The sequence below is a fragment of the Toxotes jaculatrix genome, chromosome 11 (genome assembly GCF_017976425.1).
Source record: "Toxotes jaculatrix isolate fToxJac2 chromosome 11, fToxJac2.pri, whole genome shotgun sequence".
NCBI classification, from domain to species: domain Eukaryota; kingdom Metazoa; phylum Chordata; class Actinopteri; family Toxotidae; genus Toxotes; species Toxotes jaculatrix.
In genome coordinates, this window is record NC_054404.1 from 9,027,506 (window position 1) to 9,048,448 (window position 20,943).

The following is a 20,943-nucleotide window of genomic DNA, read 5'->3' on the forward strand; positions in this document are numbered from 1 at the left end:
AAATATAACTCACACATTTATTTAGCATGTGTATCTCTATGCGCAAAACCTACTGGTGCTCATGTCAGTGACATCACATTAGAGTAGGACGGCCTTTCCCGTCAACGAGTTGCATACGTGCATACATTTTCTCTAATGAACAAATGGCCAAGTAAAGCGCTAATTCTGGTGCAAATTTATTTTGGACTTCGAATTGTGTAGATGCCAGTCAACACCAATTATAATAACAATAATTCAATATCTCAGCGCTGAGAAGTGTTGCTCCAGCTGTCATGCATTACTGCAGACTGCTTGCTGCAGTATTTTTACGATGACATCATCCCCTTATCCCCTTTGAAGGGATACCACGTGGGTGCTTGCCAGAGATGCAACAAATTACGATGCTCGACTTAAAAACAAACATGTTTTTACTGTAACTAACTGGGCTCATCGACTAAATGAAAATCATCTCTGAACGGAGTTATTATTACTATGACATTCGAGCCTGTTTTGATCTCACGGAGCCTTTTAACGGCTGGAGTGAGAGACGTAGAATCTGATTGGTCGGTGTCAGGGGATACACAAAAATCAACCAATCAGCGTGGCTGGCAGATTCAGGTGGTAGATCCTGATCCTGCCTCTAACTGTAACACGGCCCGGAGCTCTCTGCTCTCCCTCGTAGTGTATTTTTCAGCCCTATCTCGGCTGCTTCTCTTTCCCTGTGTCGCCATTAAAACCCGTCTGCTTAGTGTTTGGAAACTGGGAAGAAGATAAAAAATGATTTAAAGCGTCAAAGCAGTCGACCGATGGACGGGACTGGGGGGGGGGGGGGGGTTCTTTCTCCATGGTATGTATGGACCTTCAACTGCCAACTAAACGGCGCCCCAAAGAAGTAAATATGCAGCTGGTGTCGGCCAAGTGAGAGAAGACTGAGTTCGGATTGGAGTGGGTTTCTATGGTCGGGTGGGGGGGAAGCTTGGGGAAGCTCCATTTGTTTTGGCTGCGGTGTGAAACTAAGGAGTGTAAACACAGCAAAGCAAAGGTAAGGCTTTCTACGACCCTCTGGTAGAGTTGATAAGGGCCTCTCAAACGATTACAGGCAGAGACAGTCAGAACATTATCCCGTAATGTTAGCGAACAGCCAGCTAGCTTGACTGTAATTCCTGGCTGCCAAGCGAACGAACGCTGCCTAATTTTCATGTAAGATAACTTAACAGCTAGCTCGCTCCGTGGCTCTGTTTACACATACTACAGCTGTAGTAGCTGTTTTGTTAGTTAAGTAATGATGGCTGCAATTGCACACATGACAAAGTCAACTTCAGCCGAATTCCTGAATGTATGGATTTTATGCACGAAACGATTTGTCACAAGTATAAACTGCTTGAATGTGACTACCTTAGCTGTCAAGAATGGGCAAGGTCCATATGTTTTGAAATAAAAGTCTTGTTAGCACAACCCGCAGCTCTCTTCTCGCAAATGTGTTGAATTTCTCACGGTGTGTTGGTAAACTTGGAGGCGTGGTGTAAACACTGTACCACCGACCCTTCCCTGAGCTGCCCCAGCGGGCTAACAACAACTTTATCTTATTGTCTTTGGTAAATAATGTTAAGAATTTAACAACGGGCGCATAACAGTTTGGATTATTCAGTTTCATATGAAGGTAATAGGCTTTGGGGGCGAATTCGGTTTCTGTGCATCAGTAAGTGTCTTAACCAGTCACGCGCCTCCCTGCTGGGTGTCTGGTTTCATCTGCCCTTGTCTCTTGTTACCCTGCTCGGCTGTAGGGCACATTTGCCCGGTGTATGTAACTTACTGTATGTGTTTAAAGCCAGTGTCAGGTTTTCACATAAGCGCGGAGGTTCAGAGTTGCACTCGTCGTCCTGGCACTTTCGGCACTTTGTGGGTCTTTTAAACATTGCTGCCTTTGTTTGTTTGTTTGTTTTTTTTGTTTGTTTTTGCTACAGATCGGACACAGATCAAGAGCAAAGTAGATTTTTGCAAGTGACTGACAGTGAATGACCCAAGGGCTGAGTGGCACAGGTGGCTGTAATAAAGACGCTTTGTCTGCGTTCTATGTAATAACTCATTATTGGCGAAATATACCACTAGAAACTTTTTAAAAAGTTAAGAGCGCAGACACTCACACCTTCATAAGAAATTTTGTTTTGTGTTTTATGTAGTGTAGTCGAGTTCAATATGTTTTGCATAACATAAAATTGTTTCGCTAAGATGCCCTGTGCTTTTTTTCTTTTCTTTGTACCCTAGTGTACTGCTTGCTGTGTGATCTCCTTAAGAGTGGATCTGCCGAGCTGAGAGCCCCTCTGAACGGCAGGCAACCTCCCTCAGCGGCAGCGCGACGATGACCGAGCTGGTTGCCAAGTGGGCCTGTGAATACTGCACATACGAGAACTGGCCGTCAGCCATCAAGTGCACCATGTGCCGCGCTCAGAAGCCCAGTGGGGGTGCCATCATTACTGAGGAGCCCTTCAAGAGCAGCCCTGCTCTGGATGCCAGTCTGCACCAATGGGACCCTGCAGATCTCAGCAACAGCCCTCCCCAGGGGGGCTCCAGCTTACTTATTTGCCCAGACTCCAGTGCCCGACCCCGTGTCCGCATTGCTGATGTTCCTGAGACTAGTAGCAAGTGGTCATGCCACATGTGCACCTATCTGAACTGGCCTCGGGCCATCCGTTGCACCCAGTGCCTGTGCCAGAGGCAGCAAGTTCAACAACAACAGCATGGGCAACATGCAACCCATCAAGGACATCATACCCAGCAGCCACGCAGCCCCACAGAGTCACCCCAGACCTCAGGATCTGGATGCCGCCCTACTCCCCTGGTCACCACGACAGACCCCTGTGAGGAATACAATGACCGTAATAGGCTCAACACTCACTCGCAGCACTGGACCTGCACTGCCTGCACTTATGAGAACTGGGCCAAGGCACAAAAGTGTGTGGTGTGCGACCACCCCAGGCCAAATAGTCTGCTAACCGAACCCATTGAACTGGCATCAGAGCCTGAGAGCCAACAGCCTTCCTCAAAACTTAATGAACAGGACAGGGACAACAGGAGGGGTGTTGTTGGGCATGTTGTAGGGCAAGGAGTAGGGAGTGTGGTAGGTGGGGTGGGAGGTTGTAGCAGCAGCCAAAGGAGGTCTCCCCCAACTTCGAAACGGGAGTCAGAGATGAACATGGACTTTCAGAGGATTGAATTGGCGTCAGGGGCTGGAATTGGAAGCAAAGAGGAGCTGGAGGTGGATTTCAAAAAACTGAAACAGATTAAGAACAGGATGAGAAGGACTGATTGGCTCTTCCTCAATGCCTGTGTTGGTGAGTTTCAGGAATATATGATTTTATTGAAGCTTACATTGCTTGTTGTCCTTGTATTTTGTTGTATTATGAGGTGGGCAATGACTCAACTGAATGATGAAAGCCAAGGTAACACTGTGAAATGGGATTTCCCAGAATTTGTCAGACTGAATGATATAGTTTTACCATCTGCAAGGTAATTTGGTGCGATCCAGTTTCTATATCTAACTCCAGATGATTCTGAGTCACATCCTACAAATGCTGATATGCTATATGTGCTTAGAAATCCTCTGCATTCAGCGAGAGTAAAACTTCCCTACACAAGCAGCAAGTGTCCGGCCACCCACACTGTAGACTGGTGAATGTGGAGTGGGAGGGAGGATGAGCATTTTAAGAACAACTAGTGATTGCTTTTTTTTTTCTCTCTCTCACACCACTATCTCACTCTTTCTCCTGCCTTTGCCATGGCTACATAGAGTTTGTTCTGCACACCTACTCAGTCCTTCCTCCAGTCCTTTTTCCATATCTGTCTGTTTGACATATAATTTTTCAGTGTTACACTCATCACAATTTTTTACAGGCACCGGTGTATTTGATATCCCAGTGACGCTCTTGTAGTGATTAATAGTTACACAGTTTTTCATGCTGTTACATTCCTCAAAGGAGAGGAATCATTGGGTCTGATTGTCAAAGAAATTTCACTGTAGTTGGTTTGCTTCTGGTCCTACACGGGGTCTCTTACTGCATGTGACATGGTGAATTCCCTCATGTCTGTGCAGCTTGTCCCCTTGAGGCCAAGTCTCATCTGTTCAGAATGTTTGATGTGAGTGGGTGTGATTTCTTTTAGCATATTCAAGTGTTCACTCTCCTTATCTGATTGGAAGTGCCTCCTCATTTCTCCATTGTCCCTTGAAGGAAATTAAATCCAAGCCACGTCTGAAATCACTTCCCATTTGCCACCAAGTTTGTTACATCTACTCTGGAAGATTTTAGGTCTTCAGCTAACAATTATTTTCATGATCATTATGCCTTTTATTTGGTTGATTAATCAGTTAAGATTTGGGGAGAATTCCCATTATAGTTTCCTTGAGCACAAGTGACCATATGTATATTGCTTAAGCAGAAATATTCAGTTCATTATCATAGAAAACAACAAACATAAAATATTCACATTTGAAGAGCTAAAACAAAAATCTTTTTGGTATTTTTGCTTGATGAATGACTTAGATGATTATTCAACAATTTAAGTTGTTTCCTGTTGACTAACATATTAATCAACTAATTGTTTCAACTGTAGAAAATTTGAGATTCTGAATTTTTTTGCCCTCAGATATTCCCACAATGGAACAAAAATGTAGTGTCCCTAGTGTGACAGACATGTAAGTTACATTAATGTCTCACCACATCTGTCAGCAGTGAAACAAGATGATGATATTTAACATCTCTGTGTAATTCTCACTGTGTAGTAAACCACCAAATGTTAATGTGTAGGGAATAGTGAGTGAATGAGGTATGACCCAGCTGCAGTCTCAGAGGACGACGCATGCATAGCTTACTTGTGTTGAGGAAAGGCAAGTGAGTCTGTCTTCTGTTGCTAGGTAGGTTTCCTTGTCATCGACGTAGAGACATCAGTGTTTGTAAACAGTGGCCCCAAAGTTCTGATAGAAGCTCCTGTTTCCTAAGGGACTTGCTGCACTAAAAATAGCATGACGCATGCAGCAGAAGTCAAAAATAAAGAACTCTTGGTCAACAGCAATGACCTTTACCCCCACATTGTGGATAACCCAAGGCCAACTACCTAAACTCAACTGATGTTGCTTACATGTGTAGTGTTTGTGTGGTCATTGCTCCTTTCAACCCAGTGCCAAGGCATTACATTATTATCCTGTTTATGGGGCTATAAACAGATTTGTGATTGTTCATCTGTTTTCAGAGGAGTGGCTTTCATGATGTTGCTTTTGAGGGCAAACACTGACATTGTATGTTGACCCTCTCTGCTGTTCTGCAAAGGTTTCTTTCAGGAACAGTGTTATGGGCAGGTGTGTTCACCATGCTATCCTCTCCTGCCTAAAAATAATATATTACTCAAACGTAGTAATAGTTTTGGATAAACATAGTTCTACAATATATCCAAAAATAAGTTTTATTTAGAAAACAGTGGTCAGTGTTTCCAGTCTAAATATTGATCATGTGCGTAGTTAGTCATCTATGTTTCAAGGATAAACTCACAGTCACTCACATTTATCAATACCTTCATACACATCAAAGTCTCCAATGTTCCTGCCTTAAGAATGTGAAAGGAAACACGAGCAGTCAAAGGAAGCCCATGTGAACATGGGGAAATGTGCAAACACCAAACCTGTCCTGTGTCCCTGTGTGACAGAATTAACCAGGGCTGAGTGATTCATTACAAAAAAAAAAAAAAAGTTATACATTCTCTGTGAAAGAAGTCTGTCTTTCAGATATGAACAGGAGAACAATAAATGATGCAAACATACTTCAAATTGTTCATTATTTCAGTCAATGTTTATAAAAACAATAACAAAATAAGGTTAAGGTTAAGATTAACAACCCTGAATATATAAAAACTTGTCAAGTCAGAATTAGGCAAGGAGTGATTTCCCTCCAAAGTTTTATACTGACTCAACACAATAAATAGTATACTGTAAACTGGGAAAACCCTGAAGCCTGTTTTCTTTTGAGAGCTTCTATAAAAGGTTGGGACTGGGTTTACTGTAGCACCCATCCTCACAACTAATAATGAGCCAGATTTAGTCTTCAGTACTTACTTTTTTAAACAGTTCTGCCAAAAGGGTGAGATGATTTCACTTGTCTCCAGTGCAAGCTTCCTTGTTTCAGTAAATTTCTAGAAATGAGTGTCAGAATCCTGAAACACAACAAAGTGAGGCAGATTGCTACGCTATGATAAATAAAGTTATCCTAGCAAAACATGTACATTTATTCATTCATTCATGGAAACTGATCGAATTATCTCACCTTATGTGCACATTATTTTGCTTGGTTTAAGAAATTAAAGGTCAAATGACTTGGTAAAAAGCTCAGTTTTGTAGTCGGGAAAAAAGAAGGCAGGTGAAGGAGATGTTGATGTGGAGAAGACAGTAAGCAGTGTGGTTTACCTTGTTTCTTTTAGCTAACTTTAAAAGCTAAATGTGGTAGACAAGTTCTAGGGCTGCAACTAATGACTTAATGTACCAGTAATTTTTTTGATTAATCGTTTGTCTATAATTGCCAGAATATTAAAAAAAAATGCCAACTCTAATTTCCCACTGAAGTTCAGCCAACATTTTTAGGCCACCGCCAGAATACGCCTTTGGAGCATGAAAGAAACTCCAGGTTGTTTTGAACATCCCAAAATCTGTCAGTCTTATTCACTTATTTAACCAATAAGCAATTAAGAGAGAGCCTTACATGGTGGCGCATTACCCACTGAAGTGGCTGGTTCACACAAACAGACTTTAAAGTACCAACATTTATCTGATGGCCGTCGTTCATTTTACTTTGATAAAGTTGTTTCCTTCCACATTATTGAAAGGAAAGAACATTTACTGTGTGGAGGAAAAAGACTGGCACCACTTTCACCAGTCTGTCTTGAAGTGTACGCCTGTTTGCGATTATGCACCTTTTTGTGTTGTCTAAAGGATCTGTGAGTACAGTACTGACTGTAGGGTTACAGACACGCCCGCACTAATGGAGTGTTTTGTGGAAAGTGGTTGTGATCCCTCTCACACTGCACTACCATTGTGTAGTTTCTCTCTTCATCTCTCACACTGCTAGCCAGCTCCACATGGCACAGCGAGTCCTTCCACCCACTCCATGTCTCTCTCACTCTCTGTCTCACTCACACACACAGATTATGCAGCTGAGCATTGTGTGTGGTCCTTTGACATGAGAACAAAAGCTCAACAGTGTTTAATGCTGTCAAATGTACGAGAGACTACTACACGGGCATTTACTGTACATGCTAGAAATGGAAAGAGGAATTTTGCCGTGTAGCGTTGAAATGAAGGTACATTTTCTGGTTTGATTTGATTTTATTCTGTTATATCAACACACTTGTCCAAATAGTTTTTTCTCCTCAAAAAGCTAATAACTTTGGCTTTATCTCACTGTGTTGCTGTTGGTGCTGAAAGTTAAGACATACAACTTTTTTGTGTTGAGCTGATCATACAACCATCCACATAAAGATAACTAAAAATACCCCCATCCTCTAGCCTCTCAGGACAGTTCATTATTCCGCACTCACACTACATTCACATTAACTCGCCTTTTTTTCTCACTCCCTCCTACATTAAAACACAGAACTGATGTGAAATTATTTGCTTTTCTGAGCATCAGATGTGCTCTAAAAATGTCAAAGTTTACGGCTAACTAGTTTGTTTATCAGGGAGCAGGTTTTAGTGCTGGATCACTCTGACTATTACTTCTCATAATAACTTCAAAGCAAAAGAGTGTATACTAGTGTCTGTTTTCTGCTGCATACAGTCAGATGTGTTTGTATAGTTTGACTGTCTTGGTGAGTTGGCCAGTCGTTGCGCCTGAGAGTTAGCAGTAGATGGTGGTTGTTCATATTTGCACTTTGTGTCAAAAAAGCAAAGGAAACACCTGCATCTGTCTGAGCCAGCACATCCTTTAACCCTCGCTGTAAGATCTAAGTCTGATGATAAAGAAGGCATAAAATAACTGAATGATTAGAAAGTGGCCCCCTATTGTCTTTTCCTCTTGACTTTAAAGACGGTGAAGCCTCAAAGCTGTTCCGGGTGTGACACATAAAGCACATTTTGATCTCTAATATTTTATACTTTTTAGTTGAGCACAGAATGTCCCCTGCACAAGATTGTTCTGAAGATAAGTCAGTTTTGTATCCGCACCAAGTCATGATGTGATTCTAATGTCACTGCTCAACATATTTGCCACTGTTGATTTATATCAATCCTTACACAGTTAAATCTATGTTTGAAAAGTGAAAAGTAACACTCTTTTCAATTGTGAGCTTGTGCTGGCTTATAATTAAAAGCAAAATACTCTCTTTGTTCAAACTGTACTCTGTCTAGTTGATTCTACCATGGTAAATTTCTTCTACTTAAAAGTATCTAAAGAAGACATCTTCACTTTAATGTTCCTTATTAATGTGACCTCTCCCTTCTCCCTCTTTGTCTGACAGGTGTGGTGGAGGGCGACCTGGCGGCTGTGGAGGCCTACAAGTCATCGGGAGGTGACATTGCACGACAGCTAACATCAGATGAAGTGCGCCTATTAAATCGGCCCTCAGCATTTGATGATGGCTTCACGCTGGTTCACCTAGCCATCCGCTTTCAGAGACAGGATATGCTGGCTGTGTTACTCACAGAGGTCAGTCATTGTGCAACTGATACAGATTTTCTCATTAGTCATGTTATATCTTGCAAGGGACTATATAGTCATTTTTATTTAAGAGTGACTGCATGGCCAGGTTTGAGTCATATATTAACTGTAAAAAAAAAAAAAAAAGTTCAAAATGTTAAAAAACAACAACAGTATAAAAATTGGAGGGTATTTGGTGGAAGTTGCACCCTTAAATCATGGTATCACTGCAGCAGTGTTTGTTTATGAGTCAGAGTTGATGCGGCTTTTTCTAGTGAAGTCTGTTAATCTCAACATCCAATGAGATCAGCCAAGAGGAATCACAAGGGCAAAGGGTTTGCAGAGAGAAAAGAGGCTGGAATTCAGCCACACACTCGTGTCTCTGTGCCTCCTTTTCTGTCAGCCTTACAGAAAACCAGATTTAGATGAAATTGCCGTCCTATGTTAGTGATTTTTATATCTGGTCTTTTGTTATAAATATGAGTTACCTGGTGTGGCTGTATAACCAGAAGGCTCACTGAGCTAATATGTGTGTGTCTGCATTGTGCATGTACTGAGGTTGATAGCTGCTCGCTTGCCGTCAGCACTGTGATCCCAGATTATCTGTATGCACACCTCTCCTCCCACAATCAGTCACTGTCCCGGTTTCTTTTCTGAGGGGGTCAGTGAGCAAGCACTGGATCATGCCCCGAATATTCTTCAAAGCTGACAACTGCTTGAACGCAGGAACACAGAAACCTCTCTTTTCATCCTCTTGCCCCAGAGGCAACTTAGATTAGATTAGTGAAAGTAAAATTAGCTCAGACCACAGTCACCTACCTAAACACACAAAACAAGTAATGGCTTCAACTACGCTCGAGTATCAGCTTTACTTGTAGAAAACATCTCTTCAGCTAAATAAATTCTCATGTTCCCCACTGTACAATACCTTTACAGAATTTCCGTCATTCCACTGAACAGTCCCTTGACCTCTGGTATTGATTTCTTCTATGCTTTAAACATGCCCTGGTGTAACCTCTACCTCCACTACTACTGCCTTTTTATTTAAATGTTTTAGATAAAGTTATTTTGTCAAAGATTATTTCTTTATTTTTCAGTTGTACAAATAACACCTTTAATCAGATCTCACCTTGTCACCACTTGCACAGAATGTAGCTAAACTACCCCAAAAGCTGGTTTTGCACCACACTGCTATTTGGTTTTGTGGTTACTTATGAAATACCACCCTCTGCAATTGTCAGATTTGGTCTTGCTCACTTGTCAACCTCTTATATACTCTCTTATATCTATATTATTCTTCCTTCCTTTCTGCAGGTGTCCCAACAGGCAGCAAAGTGTATTCCAGCCATGGTATGTCCTGAGTTAACGGAGCAGATCCGTCGTGAGGTAGCGGCCTCTCTTCACCAGCGCAAGGGAGACTTCACCTGCTATTTCCTCACTGATTTGGTGACCTTCACCCTGCCTGCAGGTCAGCAGCTCATCAGCAAACAAACAAACAAACAAACAAGTAGGACCAAAACCACCACAGGCTGCGCACTCACAAATTGATGGATGTCATACCATGAATTCCAGAAGCTGGCAGAGTTTACTTTCAGCGTTTGGTAAAAAGGGAAGTTAAAACTCTGTAGCTGAAGAAACTCAGTCTAGTCATCCCCTCCGGCTTGCCAAGTGTGTGATAGAATGCTTGTTTTGTTTACTTGTGGCGTATGAAATTGCTTGTTGTTCGGATGCTGAGGGGACATAATGCTACGGTTGTCTGTTTCCAGCTGCCAGAAGATGTAGGCTACTTCTGGCTCACTGTTTGAGCATTGTTCTTACATACTCAGTATACCAGCCCGCCAACAGTGCATGTCTCTTGTTCATCACAATGCTATATTTAGCATTTTTGACAATGTCTTTCTGTAAAATTGCATGCATTTAATGCTATTTCTATTGAATTCCATTGTGTGGAATAGCTATTATGGTTCAGTCTGTTGCTGGTAGCTAAGCTAAAGTTGTTTTTTTTTTTTGTTATGCTGAGTGTTCAGGACAATGCAGACCTTGGCTTCTGGCCACTATAGAAAGTCATTCTGTTCAGTTCCACAAAGTCAATGCATTCATTTATTTTAGCTAAAGAATGAGCTACTGTGTTGACAGGAGCTTGGAGCATGCAGTGAAAGCCAGAGGCTATTGTGGAAAGAACAAAACATGGTGGCTTGAGTTAAAACGAGCCACGACAGAAAAAAAATTCTAGTTGTCCTTTTCAGTCATTCCAATAAAGCGTTACAGCTAGTAGAGATGAAAGCATTCATCAGATAAAATACGGTTAAAAGCAAGACTTGGCTTTCCCTGCACCTGTGTGCTCTGTGTCTCCTCTAATAACACCTTTTTTTTTATTTCTCTCATTCAGTTCTCTTTGTTTACTGTTGCTTTTTTATTTCAGACATCGAAGACTTGCCCCCAGCAGTCCAGGAAAAACTGTTTGACGAGGTGCTGGACCGAGACGTACAAAAAGGTGAAATCTTTTCTCTATCAGCTTCACGACTTAGTGTTGCAGTAACACCTATCTCATGCTGTGCTTACATACTTACGCAACTACTGTGAGAGAGAAAGAGAGAATGATGACAACGATGGTCTGGCAGCTTGGCAAACACAGGGAGCCCCCTCACAAACTGTACACTATAACGGGAAGGCTGCCGAGTACTGGTAGTGTTATATTACTTGTATTTTACAGCTTGCCAACGCAGCGTTTTGCCTGCCTGCTTGTCACTCTGCCAGGAGGCCTGTCTTTATCGTGTGTACCAGTTGCGTCTACCCTAATCAGCCTAATTGAGTTTTAGGGATTTCTCTGATCCCCACTGAATGATTGTACTTCCCCTCAGCCCACACACACACACACGCAAATATAAACACACATTTAAAAGGCATCACTTTTCTGCAACACTTTCTCTCTTTGATTCTGCTTGTTTGTGTGTCCTGTTTAATCAGCCCAGTGTGTCAGATATTTGGGACTACTTTTCAAGGCAAAAGAGAGACAGAAATCCTCATTTCACCTTCAAGATAATTTGTGTGTTTGCTTGTACTTAAGTAAGGAGTTTTGGCAGAAACATGAAATGCCCAGGTGAACAGAAAACCTTGTCTCCTTGTTAAGACAAGACCAGCTAACACTGCTTAAAACCTGATTACCTGACCATGTAAACCCTTTCCTTTCTTAATCGTGCATGATGTGTATGCATTTGCAGGAAAAAAAACAGTCAGAGAAAGTATCACACATGTATCAGCAATGTAGTATAATGAAAGGAAAGCTAATTGCTAGAGGTTTGAGCATGGTTGTGTCCAAAATAATTCAAAACATAGTGTGATTTAAATTGAACATAACCATATGATCTTGTTTTGTTTTTGTTTCTACAAACTACAAAGCTCAGCTACAAAATAAATCACTTTCCACAGCTAAACAAAAGGTAATTTGTAAATTTCAAACACATGGTCACGGTAGGAAAAGACTGTTTGTTCTTCCACTACAGAGCTCATTTGTTTCAGTGCCCCACCAGTCCAAAAACTCCAGCCCCCCAAAAATCTGTTAAAGTGGTTGTGTTTCTATTAACAACTGACTGTAAATACATTTAAATACACCAATACTGGTACAAAAATATTCAGTCAATTTCAGTTTCAAGGCACTGAACCATCACTGACTTCCCTTGCATTTTAAAAACAACGTACTGTTTTGTGATTGGCCACTTGCATCACAATAACACTAAACAGAAGAAAAGATCAGACAGTGTTCTGTCTGTTCAGTTGCAAGCAGCAGTGCAGTTTAAAGAGACTGTCTTCACAAGGCAACAGTTGATGCTTTCACTTGCACTCTGCAACATGTTTCTGCTATAAATATTTACACGAACAGTCAGACGTATGTGTATATGTATATCTTCTCCTGACTTATCACAGTCATCAGGTTTTGTGGTGTACATGCAGATCTATTTAGATGCTGTTAAGTCATATCTATTTTGACAGGTGCAAGTAACCATTAATACTCTCCCAAACAGTCCTTTCAAATGCCATCACCTGTCTTGCCACCTTGAAAAAAAAAACACAACCTCTGTACAACCCCAGACAGTCCTCACTGTTGAGTTTTTAGTACAGTGTGTGTTCTCTTTGAGGTCAAATATTTAGTACAAATGACAGGTTTTAAGGCATAGAGAGATACAGCACTCAACTTTTCCTCCTTCTCTTGTTCAGAACTTGAAGAGGAGTCTCCCATTATCAACTGGTCCCTGGAGCTTGGGACTAGGTTAGACAGTCGGTTGTATGCCCTGTGGAACCGCACAGCCGGGGATTGTCTGCTGGACTCCGTGCTGCAGGCTACATGGGGGATCTACGACAAGGACTCTGTGCTCCGCAAGACCCTCCACGACAGCCTGCACGACTGTTCTCACTGGTAAGGCCTGCAGACTGGGGACTAACACTACAGATTATAGTGTGTTACAGTCCTTTAAAACACAATCTGTCAGCAGTGTAGCATGCTGATTTGCATCTAGTCTCAGGCATATTCAAACTGTGTTTAGCAGAGTGAATGATGCAACACATGTTAATAATAGAAAAGTATTGGGAGGAATTTCAGCTCGTTTGCTGCTTTTAGGAGAATGATTTTAATCAGCTTGCATCTTAATTTGGCCAAACAAGGTGAATATGGTGCATTTTTTATAAACGTGTTGCAGACTGAATAAACACAATCTATTTTTACACTACATTCTTGACCAGTGAAGCATTAGGTTCCAATAACAAAACATCCATGCCATGTTTATCCTTATACTGTAGCATTTAGCTGAGTGTTTCACAAAGAAATGTTTACAAGAAGTGAGCAGGTTAAGTTTAAGTCTTGCTCAAGGACACCAAAACAGCTGAAACAGGATATTCAACAGTCTCATGTTACATTTTGTTTTCCTTTGGCATTACATGACTATGTCTGAAATAGGGACATGTGGTTTAGAGGTCAGAATATATACCGAGAATATAAAAGCTGGGATTGTCGGCTCATACAGACATGTCAGACTTTGAACTGGGAACTCTTGCTCCAGTTTAAAGTTGAAACAATTTAAGGCCTAGGTTCTTATTCTACATGAACAAAACAGCCCAGTGTGACTCATGTCTGTTTCTAAGGAACTGTGGGTTTTTCTGTGAGAAAATTACTGTTTAGATATAATGAGTAATTGCCATCCAACCTAAACCTCAACAGAGATGGAGGAATAAAGTGAATAGCAGTCACGTGGCTTTCCGCACAGAGAGGTCAAATAATGTCATAAACAAAACAGAATTTATATATGTGTGTGTATGCCTGTGTGTGTGGTCTGTAGGTTTTACACGCGCTGGAAGGAGTGGGAGTCATGGTATTCCCAAAGCTTCGGCCTGCACTTTTCACTTCGGGAGGAACAGTGGCAGGAAGACTGGGCTTTCATCCTTTCCTTAGCTAGTCAGGTATGCACACACAAAAGCAAACACTCATTAAAATCGAGGATAGGAGCTTGATGTGCTTAAAATGTGACACACTAATGATGTATAAATTATGCAAGAAGCTTTACTGCTCTTACCACACTGTACTTAATCTGTAATGCCGTCTGAAAGTGCATCCTGGCTGTCATCAGCATTTCTATGCTTCTCACTGCTCTGTGTGACCTCACAGACTAAGCATCTGGGCGGGTTGTTATTATATCTGGGTGTGAAAGTGCAGTAATTGTTGAGTGTTTTTCTTGTTTGAATGCTTGGAGTATGCTGCTGCAACTTGGCAGAGGGAATGTGCAGCATTCGAGAATCATGGTTTTTGTAGTGTCGTCGGCCTTGGCTTTCTAACTGTTTTTCCCTTTGTGTCGTGTTTTCTTTTACAGCCAGGATCCAGCTTGGAGCAGACCCACATTTTCGTTCTTGCACACATACTTCGTAGGCCTATTATCGTCTACGGAGTGAAGTATTACAAAAGTTTCCGTGGCGAAACACTCGGGTACACCCGTTTTCAAGGTGAGCAGTGAGTTAACTGATGTTGTGTTGACCAGTTATCATTAAACGTTGAGTGCAGCTCTGTTCCAGTGGGCGTAGAAGGACTAGACTTCCTTTGTGAAATAGCTCCGGCCTACATGTGTCTGCATAGCTGACATAGCTGACATAACTGCCCCTCTGATCTGTCAGTAATTGCTATTTACAACATGCATCAGTCTAGTGTCTTTCATTAAAGGGGTATTTTCGTACCGTGGGACTCAAAATAACATTAACAGCAAAACAAAACACCCTCTTTGTCATAGGAGCACATAGGAGTGTGTTGTGGTGCAGGAAAATGTTCCACACACACATCTAGACACATTTGAACATATGTAAACCATCAGAACCCTGAGTCAAACAATCCTATGGTCCACCTTTATTGCTAGCAGTAAAAACAATCTGGATTCAATTTGCCTGCTGAGTGATGCTGTACGGGGGATGATGAAAGCGCTCCGCGAGGGCCAACTGCTTGTGGTAAAGCCTGTCTGATGGATCAGTGATTTACTGTTGCCAGGAGCAAATGTAAAACACACTGAGGGAGGCGTGCATATGGGCGCCTATAGAGAGGGGAGGGGAGCTCAGTTAAAGTGGTGACCAAGTGAACCCAGTAAAAACACAATGGTTACTGGGAGAGAAGAGTAGCTTTACAGAGGCTTTTCAATTGTGGTGTCAGTTACAGAGGTATTCAGGAGGTGTTGGACCTGCTCTGTATATTATGGACCTCAAGAAATACGAGACACTGTATTTGTGTATTGTGCTTTCTGCATTGTTGTGTGTATAACAGGTATCTCATTCTGTAGTTAGCACTGACAACATGGTAGGACATTGCCAGTGGTGGAAAGTAACTAAGTACAGCTTGTACAGCTGCCTTCTTCTTCTTCTTCTTCCACCTTGATCAAGCGACTCAATCATCAAAGACTTTAAGGAGATATCAGCAAAAAAACTTCTCGCTTCCTGGGTACAAAAGTTCAGGATATAACAGTTAAACTTCTGACTATTTTTTTTTTTTTTTTGAGGCCTTTTTTTTGCCCTGTTTGCTCACTGCAATTGTTTTATAGTCTAAATTACCAGAAACAAACAGAGGTGTGCGCCTCTAAATAATGTCTGTTCCCAAGCCCTTTAACTCATAATGTTGGTTCCACTTCATGTGATAAATTCTACAAAGACCTGGTGAAAGCAGCTTTTCCTTCTTTTTTGTTGTAAATCAACAGTGGACATCTTTTTCCTTTACCTATATTCATCTTTGAGAAAATAAACAAATTCTCTTTGTCTCTCTCCTCCTCTCCTTCCAGGTGTGTACTTGCCCCTTTTGTGGGAGCAGAGTTTCTGCTGGAAGAGCCCTATCGCTCTGGGTTACACGCGGGGCCACTTCTCAGCACTGGTGGCCATGGAGAACGACGGCTTCGACAATCGCGGCGCGGGCGCCAACCTCAACACAGACGATGATGTGACGGTCACGTTCCTGCCGCTGGTCGACAGCGAGAGGAAGCTGCTTCACATTCACTTCCTCTCAGCGCAGGAAGTAAGTACCTCCCCTGCTGTGTCTATAGATTTCTTATTTGTCTTTTTAAAATTGAGCCTATGATTGATGTTTTTTGTTATGAGTAAGAACGTTGCCTGTGTCAATACTAGTCAAAGAGAGTATATTACATCCTGAATTTAGACTAGTGATATGTCTAAATTTTTTTTCCTCCCGTTCCCTCAGATGGGAAATGAAGAGCAGCAGGAGAAGCTGCTGCGGGAGTGGTTGGACTGCTGTGTGACCGAGGGCGGAGTCCTGGTGGCTCTTCAGAAAAGCTCGCGCCGCCGCAACCACCCACTTGTCACTCAGATGGTTGAGAAGTGGCTGGACGGCTACCGGCAGATCCGACCCTGCGCTTCTTTGTCTGATGGCGAAGAGGAGGAGGATGATGAGGACGAGTGACAAAACTGAAGCAGGGGGAGGTGGTCTGCAGGGGGGGGCAGGACTCCTCCCCCTCCTCTCTCTTACAGTTTTTCTTTATTATTGATTTGCTTTTGTTTTTTGTTTTTTTATTCCTTTCCTGACACGGACAAACTGTGAAAGCCTTCAGGAGAGGACAGGGAACCACAAGCCCCCACCCACCTTTCACCTGACAAAAGACACTGCTACTCTTCTGGCACACATAAGACATAAAACACATTCAACACTTTACTCAGAAGTACCTGAGACAAACTGACAAACTCCACTGCTGCAAAACACAGATTTGGGGAGAGAATAAAGGTTTACGAATGCAAATGACCTTTTTTGATTTGTTTTGAGTTTCAAAATGTAAAGGAAAAAAGGAATCTTTATCAATAGATGTAAATGCATGTGGTTGTTTAAAGAAAAAAAAGAGTATAAGGAAATATACCAGCATTGATTCAAATCAACACTTTTTATCCGTTCAGTATGGGCACTGACAAAAGCACACTTCCAAATTGATTTAATGATGTTTTTTCCAGTTGTAAAAGAGTTGGCTTGTTTAGCATTTTGTTTTTGAATGGGCAGGGACAAAGCCAATAAATATCGTTATCTTTAGAGAACCAGAGATTGTGTAATAATAAATGACTTTAATCCTTATTACTAAGCACTGCACATTTATTAAAACATTTCTATATAAATAAAGTATCATTGCTTGAATTAAGGTCATTATATGAAGCTCTTGAAAAGGGAGATTTTTCCCTTTACAAGTCAACTCTACACTCACTAAGGTTTAGCACACAAACATTCATGTTGGATCTTTGGTTTACCTTTTTTTTCCGGACTGACTGAACTGAGAAGTTGCGTGTATGTGAGTGTGTGCGCGTGCATATGTTTTTTCTTCTCTGAACTTACTCTACATATTTATTGTTTGAAAACTTATTTGAGCTAATAAGAGCTTTCTGTATATTTTATTTTCTCCTTTTTGTGGTTTCGATAATTATTCTTTCAATCTTGATGAAGACATGTTGCACAGAAACACTGTTGCTGTGAGGAAAGAACCAACTTATGACCATCAGTGAAAAGTTTACTTACGTTGCGTGCGATTTAGTACCTCATTTGGATGCCTAAAATCTGGTGCTTTTGTGTTTTTTTTTTTGGGGGGGGCAGACAAGTGAGACACATTCAATGTCAAACATAAACACAGAGTCACGCTTGTCTCATTGTTGTCTCCTGCTTCCTCTTTGTCCCTTCTTTCCTTATAGCATTTGTTGTCACGGTCACCCTCACGGTACACATAAGCTCACCTACTCTGTATCGCCTGTTTGTTGTCATTATGTGAAAACATCTTTAAGTTTTTGATTAAGGTTGTTGTGAGAGACTGCAACATATAAAACCAAAGCTGACAGAAAAAAAAACAAAAAAAAGTTTTTGTTCCTTTTTTGCTGTGAATGTTTGTTTTTTTCTTGCCATTGCGTACTGTAACCTCTTTCGTGTTTCATTCGCATCATACACGTTTTGAGCATCACCTGTATGTTGCTTTGTATTTATGCAATAGTTGCAGTTGTGACTATGATGGTTTGTGGATTTAGGCCTGATTTCACTATACAGAGTGTAACGCAAAGAACAGGTAAAATAAGGAAAAAATAAATAAAGGAAAACCTTTTTGAATGTCTCAACTAAACTGTTTCCTGGTCTGATATTTTTGGTTATTAATTGTTATTTCACAGTCAGTTAATTCTGCTTTTACATGTTTTCAGATAAGTCACTTGACACAACACAAGCACCTTGCTAACTTCACGTTTGTTTGTTTGTAGCACCCCCTAGTGGACTTAAAATTTGTGACACTTTTTAGTACAAACAAGTCAACTGAAGGTTAATTAGTATGAAAATTTTACTCGCAGTAAAAATTTTAAAAATGACTCATTGATTTATCATTACCAAAATCAACTAATCATTTAAGCTCAAGTACTATGAAAAAAAAAAAAAAAAAAAAAAAAAAAAAAAAATCAAATCAAAAATCAATCACTCTAGGTCCAGTTGCTAGATTTCTTCAAACAGAGTTCAGCCACATTTCAACTTTCCAAGGATATCATTGTCTCTAATGTCCGTCCCAAATAAATGGTCATTAATCGAAGTAATCCAGAGATAGCTGTCTTTACATCCATGGGAACACTGCATACAGGAACCACTAAAAGCTAATTCGATATACTTTTGATGATGCCAAGTTCCCAAAATGTAAACAAATATTGGCTGAATCCCTAACACACAAGCATTAAGGGAAATGTATTTCCAAGCCAAGGAATAACAGCAGTGACAAAATTAATACCAGACAATTCACCTGCGGGAAATGTCGAGAGTGGTGCGGTGTGCTAGTAGTATTGACACTATTGTGTGTCTGTATGAGTCTGTGTGTCAGTGTGCGTCTTGACCCCTATAGCTTTGCTATAGTTCTAATTACAAAGACAAAGAGAGAGTTATTACAGCTCACAGCTGCTCCGACGGGCTCAATATCGGTTGATTCGGGCCTGTCAAACACCTGCTATTTACTCAAAAACCAAACATGATATGGCCAAACAAACTTCACTGTCAAAGCCACAAGGCCTTAAGGAACACAGTGATGTATTTTTTTTGGTTCTAGTGTCAAAAATGTGGCAAATACAATAAGTTTAAAAAAGGGTATTTTCTGCTTTTCTCCAAAAATCCTCTTACATTGGAGTCAATGGAGCAGTTGAGAGTTACTGTTGTCAGTAAAAAGCAGACCATTCCAAAACCGTAAATTCTACCGATTAAGTAAAAACTAGGGATGCACCTCATTTTCAGTTTTTGGCTGAAACCAAAAACTGAAAATGAGGAAACCAAGGCCGAAAACCAAAAAATTGAAAGAAATTATGCCAATTATTAGTACCATTGCATTTATGATTGTGTACTAACGTCAAGAAAATTGCAAGGCATTGCAATTACATAAATTAACATGAATGTTACAAAGAATAAATCAATTTAAACAAGATTGTAAAATTAAATATGTTCTCTCATAAAAACACAAAGTGCATATAAGTCAAGTGCATTCTTAATTCAAAATCTTTGCTGTAGGACTACAACATAATAGTGTATCAAAACAAAGACCACCATAGCCCATATGTTAACCGTAGGCCTTTAACAACAACGAATGCACCAAGAATTGCAGCGCTTTAAGTTTTAAACTTCCTCGCTCTTTCAAAATCGTCCGCCACAGACGGAGTGGACGTGCTTGGAGGGATTTTCCTTATCTGTGCTGCATTCCTCATATTCAGCATAGCGATCGAGATTTTTGGATTTCAGGTGATAAACCCAACATGGAGAAATTCTTTGCAGATGCACCCCCTCCTGAAATTTTTACATTACATGTTTTGCAAATTGCTATCCGTGTGTATTTCTCAGATTTACTGCAATTTACTGGCCGCGGTTTTCGCTTGTGTCATCACAACATCCTGTTTCGGCCATGTTGTTTCGGTGATAAAAGTCTTTCTGGCTTCACAACAACAGGTCTCTCACAGTCAAGTTCAACTCAAACTCAAAACATTTAAGTAAAATTTAATAAAATATGAACAAATTTCTTTGGGTCTCTAATTACATCACATTCAGTTATATCTTGAACATACTTATTGCAATTCAACACAGACAGACCAGAGACAGAGTGTAAATGACAGAGTATCAGCAAACAATCAGAAGAGAACACAAGAACAGTGGTACAATGGTAACCTTGGAGACAGCAGAATATCCTACATCATAAGAACCTAAAGTTAGAACAATAATTTGCTATGGTTTCTTCTGTTAAACATACACATAATTCAGATGCCAATATAGATTTGAAATTCATATGAATTGACTCAATTTGATCATATTCACTATATAATGGAGAAGTTCTAGCTAACTGGATTCTATTAATGACACCAAATTACTGCCAAAATGTGAGTACTAAATAAAAGAAAATACAACGAATTAAACACTGTAAAATACAAGATTTTCTTCATCCAAGTGACAAAATTAAATAAACATAGGAGAAAGGGGACAAAGAAATCTTTGACTTCTTTCTTTGTTTTTGTGGGTTGTTTTTTTTTTCTTTTTTTAAGGATACCATTTCCGTTAAGATACAGAGATAGCACCACATGTTCAGAAACTTTATCCAGGGTTTGGATTCAGGTGTTCAACTTCAAATATGTCAGGCTGTAACTCTGTTCAGACTTATAAAGATTAGCAATTCTACTTCAAGACAAAGTCTGTTATCCTAAAGACTTTCTCTTCAATTCAGCCCATGACAATGTCTCATTTCAAGTATGTCAATAGCATGTAGCTCAGTAGGAGCAAATTACTCATTATTGTTTT

At 40.6% G+C, this 20,943-nt stretch overlaps 1 protein-coding gene across 1 annotated transcript; it reads left to right on the forward strand.

Annotated features, from left to right (window-relative positions):
- The first annotated feature begins 667 nt into the window (after positions 1 to 667).
- zranb1b (zinc finger, RAN-binding domain containing 1b) lies at positions 668 to 18,257 on the forward strand. Its single transcript, XM_041049997.1, has 10 exons — positions 668 to 1,021; positions 2,245 to 3,311; positions 8,473 to 8,660; positions 9,966 to 10,119; positions 11,074 to 11,145; positions 12,867 to 13,065; positions 13,982 to 14,102; positions 14,510 to 14,639; positions 15,950 to 16,179; positions 16,363 to 18,257. Exons 2-10 carry the CDS (start codon positions 2,339 to 2,341, stop codon positions 16,579 to 16,581), a joined length of 2,286 nt encoding a protein of 761 aa, XP_040905931.1. The 5' UTR covers positions 668 to 1,021; positions 2,245 to 2,338; the 3' UTR covers positions 16,582 to 18,257.
- The last annotated feature ends 2,686 nt before the right edge of the window (positions 18,258 to 20,943 follow it).

Excerpts from the sequence above, each read along its gene's own strand:
- zranb1b (XM_041049997.1), top strand. The coding sequence starts at position 2,339 with ATGACCGAGCTGGTTGCCAAGTGGGCCTGTGAATACTGCACATACGAG. Across the intron at positions 11,146-12,866 it reads GGACCGAGACGTACAAAAAG|AACTTGAAGAGGAGTCTCCC; the intron begins GTGAAATCTTTT and ends TCTCTTGTTCAG. Across the intron at positions 14,103-14,509 it reads TCCTTTCCTTAGCTAGTCAG|CCAGGATCCAGCTTGGAGCA; the intron begins GTATGCACACAC and ends TTTCTTTTACAG.